Source organism: Notechis scutatus, chromosome 1 (genome assembly GCF_049901735.1).
Source record: "Notechis scutatus isolate UNSWTSFEM ecotype Mainland chromosome 1, rNotScu1.2, whole genome shotgun sequence".
In the NCBI taxonomy this organism is placed as follows: Eukaryota; Metazoa; Chordata; class Lepidosauria; order Squamata; family Elapidae; genus Notechis; species Notechis scutatus.
In genome coordinates, this window is record NC_142009.1 from 10,518,399 (window position 1) to 10,524,445 (window position 6,047).

Sequence of the window (6,047 nt, forward strand, 5' to 3'; positions counted from 1 at the left end):
AGAACACCAAGATTGGCAAATTCGCCACTGGCGTCCTGTGCTCTTCACAGATGAAAGCAGGTTCACACTGAGCACATGTGACAGACGTGACAGGGTCTGGAGACGCCGTGGAGAACGTTCTGCTGCCTGCAACATCCTCCAGCATGACCGGTTTGGCAGTGGGTCAGTAATGGTGTGGGGTGGCATTTCTTTAGGGGGCCGCACAGCCCTCCATGTGCTCGCCAGAGGTAGCCTGACTGCCATTAGGTACCGAGATGAGATCCTCAGACCCCTTGTGAGACCATATGCTGGTGCGGTTGGCCCTGGGTTCCTCCTAATGCATGACAATGCTAGACCTCATGTGGCTGGAGTGTGTCAGCAGTTCCTGCAAGACGAAGGCATTGATGCTATGGACTGGCCCACCCGTTCCCCAGACCTGAATCTAATTGAGCACATCTGGGACATCATGTCTCGCTCCATCCACCAACACCACGACTGTCCAGGAGTTGGGGGATGCTTTAGTCCAGGTGTGGGAGGAGATCTCTCAGGAGACCATCCACCACCTCATCAGGAGCATGCCCAGGCGTTGTAGGGAGGTCATACAGGCACGTGGAGGCCACACACACTACTGAACCTCATTTTGACTTGTTTTAAGGACGTTACATCAAAGTTGGATGATGATGTTCAGCCTGTAGTTTTTTCCACTTTAATTTTGAGTGTAACTCCAAATCCAGACCTCCATGGGTTGCTAAATTTTATTTCCATTGATCATTTTTGTGTGATTTTGTTGTCAGCACATTCAACTATGTAATGAACAAAGTATTTAATAAGTATTTAATAAGAATATTTCATTCTTTCAGATCTAGGATGTCTTATTTTTGTGTTCCCTTTATTTTTTTTTAGCAGTGTATTATTATTAACATGCTCTTATGCTAAGGAGCTCTACTCCCCCTCCCCACCTGAAAAGAAATCTGTTCCAAATGCAAAACACAAGTAGAGGAGTTTCAGTTTCAGTTTCAGAGCAGCAAGCAGCTTTAGTACAGAATAGTTGAGCTAAGCCATGCCCAGGCTCCTTGCTGTCTCCTTCTTGCTCACACAGCAAATACTGCTTCAGTTTCCAAACAGCCCTCAACTCTCTCACACACTGAGAGGACACTAGCCAGATGAATACCAATGGATGCTGGTAGGCAGAGGCAGAATTCCCCCCCTTATTTTCTTCCCTAAAAACTAAGCCCGACCACATAGTTTCGTAGCGAAGCACGAATATCGAGCTAGTGTGTGTGTGAGTGTGTGTGTGTGTGTATGGATGAATTTGGAACAGGCAGCCATATACAGGTAGTTGTCAACATGGCATACTGCAAGGATCATGGGTGTAAAAAATGATTATAAGGCACTTTTTTCAGTGTTGTAATTTCAAACAATCACTAAGTAAACACATGGTTGTAAGCCAAGGACTACCTATAAATTATTAAATAACCACCTTCAATAAACATTCATAGGAGTGGGAGTGGGATTTTATATATACCAGTTTTCAATGTATTCAGAAAAATGCTCAATTAGTGTGTATCCACTATTGTGCGCAAATTGACTGTGTTTATGGTTAAAGGCTTTTTCATTGGTAGCTAATCATGAACCTGAAATGTTTGGCAGTATAAATTGAACACTCCTACATGCTCCTATGGGGGAGGCAGATGGATTTTGTGTGTGAATGTATTCAGAAAAATGCTCAGCCAGTGTACGACAACAAAAAACCCTGCTGGATTTTTTATAAGTCCACCCAGTGTGCAGGTGTTCACATCCACACACCCACTACAGCAGCACGTCTGCATACAGACATACATAATATCAATAAAGGAGAATATTTGTTGCCCAGGGTTGAAATGATGAATCCTTGCTGCTCTCTGAGCTTGGCTATTTTCTTGAAGACGTTTCATTACCCAAACTAAGTGATGTCATCAGTACTAGTCAACTTGTCATCAACAAATAGCACTGATGATGTTACCTAGTTTGGTAATGAAATGTCCTAGTTTGGTAAAGAAAACAACCAAGCTCTGAGAGCACCAAGGACCCTCATAGTTTTGATATGGATGGCTGAAATGGATTGGCAGTATTCCAGTATTTGAGGGGCTGTCACAAAGAGGGGGTGGACTTATTTTCCAAAGGCAATACAAGAAGCAATGGATGGAAACTAATCAAGGAGAGAAGCAAACTGGAACTAAGGAGAAATTTCTTGACAGTGAGAACAATTAATCAGTGAAACGTCACTCAAGAAGTTGTGGGTGCTTCATCAGTGGAGGTGTTGAAGAAGAGACTGGACAGCCACTGAAATGGTATGGGGTCTCCTGCTTGAGCAAGGGGGGTTGGACTAGAAGACCTCCAAGGTCCCTTCCAGCTCTATTCTGAATAGTCACAGAAATTACCTGCCATGACTGGACAGTTGAGACTCTTTCCAAGTCTTATCATGGTTGTTCGGCCTCTGGATCCATACACTGAATGTAATGCATGTGTCACAGCCAAAAGGGCATTGTAGATATTGTAACTTTCACTTTCCATGTTTGTTTCAAAAAGATAAGAGGGTAAACTGTGTAAATTCTCCTTTCCTGTACATGGTTTCCCCCTCTTTCGAGGGATCTGGCCTGGTTTGTGTACTGTGCTTGAACAGGGGGTTGGACTAGAAGACCTCCAAGGTCCCAGCTCTATTCTGATTGACTGACCCCTCATTTCAACCCTGAGCTAAAAATATTCTCCTTTATTGGTATCATACAGTATATGTCTGTATGCAGAGGCAATGCAGGTAGCCCTCGACTTACAACAGTCCATTTAGTGACTCTTCAAAATTGCAATGGCACTGGAAAAAAGGACTTATGATTGTTTTTCACTTACAACCGTTGCAGCATCCTCATGGTCATATGATTTACATTCGGATGCTTGACAACTGACTCACATTTATGACGGCTGCAGTGCCCTGGGGTCACCTGATTCCACTTTCCGACAAGCAAAGTCACTGGGGCAGCATGATTCACTTAACAACCAGGTTATTAACGGACCAACTGTAGTGATTCACTTAACAAGCAGTCAAGAAAGGTCGTAAAACGGGGCAGAACTCAAGACTCAACAAACGCCTCACTTAGCAACGTACATCTTGGGCTCAACTCTGGTCTTAAGTCGAAGACCACCATTACTGAAGTGGGATGTGTGGGTGTGGATGCCTGCACGCTGGGTAGACTTGTCAAACATGAGACATATATGAATTTGGCGTGCAAGAGAAGCCCAACATCTAGAGGAGCCAGGTGGATTTCTTGGGGTGTCCTGGAGAGCCACTGGAACCCGCTTTTGCACTCCGGCGAGCAAGGCCATGAGTGGACCGACCCCACTGGATCCCACTTTGAATGACAGGGAGGGGCGGACCTGGGCATCGCCAGGTGTAGCCCCCACCCACCCACGCGCATGTCACAGGCGACCCACGCATTCTCAGCCTTCTTGCCCCCCCAAAAGCGGACGAGACACGCCCCTCCCATACACAGGCGGAGCATGGGACACAATGGAGCCCCTCACGACCCTCCTGAGGGACCCTCCGCTTCCCTCCCCCCCCCGCCCCCGCATCTCTCTTTGCCCGCCCAGCCGCCCCTCTGTGGCTCGGCTACCTGGCGGGTCCGGGGCTTCCCGCGGCTGCTGCGGTCGCTGCTCCGGCGCCTCCAGCCGCTGCGTTCGGCATCCCCGGCGCGACGCCGGAGACCCCGGCGGGGGCGGCTCCGGCCCCCAGCCCCGCCGGCCGCAGCGCCATCTTGCAGCCGCCGCCGCCGCCTCCTCCTCCTGTCAGCTGGGCCGCGGCTGCGGCCGCCACTTCCGGGGCAGAGCCGGCGGCGCGCGCTCACTGGGGAGGGCTCGGTGAGCGGGTTGGGTGTTTGCTGGAGGGTTTACTACACTCCTCGGTGTGGAGACTGGCGGGGTGGAGTCTCCGGGAGCCCTTGTGGCCATCTAGGCCGGGTCTCAACCTTGGCCAGTTTAAGCCTGGCGGACTTCAACTCCCAGAATTCCCCAGCCAGCTTTGCTGGCTAGGGAATTCTGGGAGTTGAAGTCTGCCAGGCTTAAACTGGCCAAGGTTGGAGACCCCTGGCCTAGGCCACCCTTCTGGTCAGGGCAGGAAGGGCTGCTGAGGCAAGCATTCTCGGCACATGCGAAGCATTCTAGATGCCATTATCCCCGGCACAATGAAGGATTCTAGATGCCATCATCCCTGGCACAGAAAGGACTCCCAATACAATCATTCCTGGCACAGAAAGGACTCCCGATGCTAAGGAATCTAGATGCCATTATCCCCGCACAGAAACAACTTCCAATATGAAGGATTCTAGATGCCATCATCCCTGGCAAAGAAAGGACTCCCAATACAATCATCCCTGGCACAGAAAGGACTCCGATGCTAAGGAATCTAGATGCCATTATCCCCGGCACAGAAACAACTTCCAATATGAAGGATTCTAGATGCCATCATCCCTGGCACAGAAAGGACTCCCAATACAATCATCCCTGGCACAGAAAGGACTCCCGATGCTAAGGAATCTAGATGCCGTTATCCCCAGCACAGAAACAACTTCCAATACGAAGGATTCTAGATGCCATCATTCCCGACACAGAAAGGACTCTAGATACGAAGGATTCCACATGCAATTGTCCCCTGCACAGAAAGGGCCTCAGATGCAAGTATCCCAGGCAGCTCCCATTCAGAGTGGATGCAACAAGCACCTGGGAGAAGGGGCGTCGTTGCCACCTTGTGATTGTCTGCTCGCCCCATAATCACAGGGGCTGTGTTGGGGATGATGGGAGCTAGAGCTGTCCTGGAAGGCACCCTGGCTGCAAGCGGAGCCCTGGAAGAAAGGGAGCGACTGCCACAAAGGTTGCACAGGTACCATCGATATAGGACCTGCATTTCTGAATGATGGATAAGATTAGCTCATTTGAGTTTTTTTCAAACTTAAACAACTTTTACGACATGTGTAGACTTCAACTCCCAGAATTGCCCTTGGAAGTTGTGACAGCGTCATCACTTGAGACTTTCAAGAAGAGATTGGACTGCCATTTGTCAGGAATGGTGTAGTGGGAGGTGGGGTTGGACTAGATGACCTACAAGGTCTCTTCCAACTGTGATTATCTGTAAATCCAGCCAGCATGTCAAGTGAACTCAGTCTGTTTACGTCTGTAGAGATTCTCAGTCATCCAGATCATGGTTGTCCCAAAGGGCTTTTTCAGGAGGCAACTTTGGACTTTCTTGTTTTTTCTTTGAAGACATTTCGCTTCTCATCCAAGAAGCCTCTTCAGCTCTGACAGGACAGTGGGGAATGGAAGGATTTATATCCCTTGCAGTCAATCTGTTTACATATCCAGTTGAATTGACTGCAATTGAAGTTCATTTTCAGAGACTCCGTCGAAGTGGGAAAATATAAACACAGATCCTGTAGTTTTGACATTCATCTACCTTGAAACAGTATCTCCCATCTGCTTCCCTCCTTAAGCATCCAACTTTAAAAGCACAAGAAATCTGTCCCAAAGATAGGGATATGAAAGTTAAAATCTCATGCTTAAGCTAGAATGTATGGCAATTCCAGTTGGAAATTAGGATGGCAGGAACTGATGATTATAAAACCTCCCATTATACTACATTTAATCATAACATTGCACATAAACACACACCAAAATGCAAACTAATACTTTAACAACACAACCACTTGGACCCAGGTTATTGAGAATATGGTTTTAGGTTTTATAATCTCAAAGACTCAACAGTTGTCAGTGAATTATTGTGGATTGTTTTTTTGCAAACCAAAGTGGGATAGCTGTTAATCTTTAATGGTATTCAACAATCAAGTTTGATAGTACTTTTTCAGGCTCAGGAATTTTTCAAAAAGGATGAAAACTTCTACTCTCTAATAAAATGTGTTAGTCTGAAAAGATGCTACCAGATTCCTAATTTTTGCAAACTATCTGAATTCTTGAAGAGGTCTTTTCCATCTTCCCATTGATTTTTTTAGTCCACTCTTCAGGCAATAAAGGCACAAAAGAAGATTGCT

General features: G+C 47.2%; 1 protein-coding gene across 6 annotated transcripts in view; it reads right to left on the reverse strand.

The window, feature by feature from the left end:
- SYNRG (synergin gamma) overlaps nt 1–3,813 on the reverse strand; it is an 88,684-nt gene extending 84,871 nt beyond the window's left edge. For 4 of the 6 annotated variants that reach the window (XM_087956610.1, XM_026680460.2, XM_087956589.1 and 1 more), the window contains exon 1: nt 3,624–3,792. In XM_087956610.1, the coding sequence (XP_087812736.1) occupies nt 3,624–3,763 (140 nt within the window). In that variant the 5' untranslated portion in view covers nt 3,764–3,792. Of the gene's footprint in view, nt 1–3,623 lie in introns of all 6 variants that reach the window. The other 2 variants (XM_087956581.1, XM_026680457.2) reach the window with 1 other exon arrangement.
- Nucleotides 3,814–6,047: the final 2,234 nt, after the last annotated feature.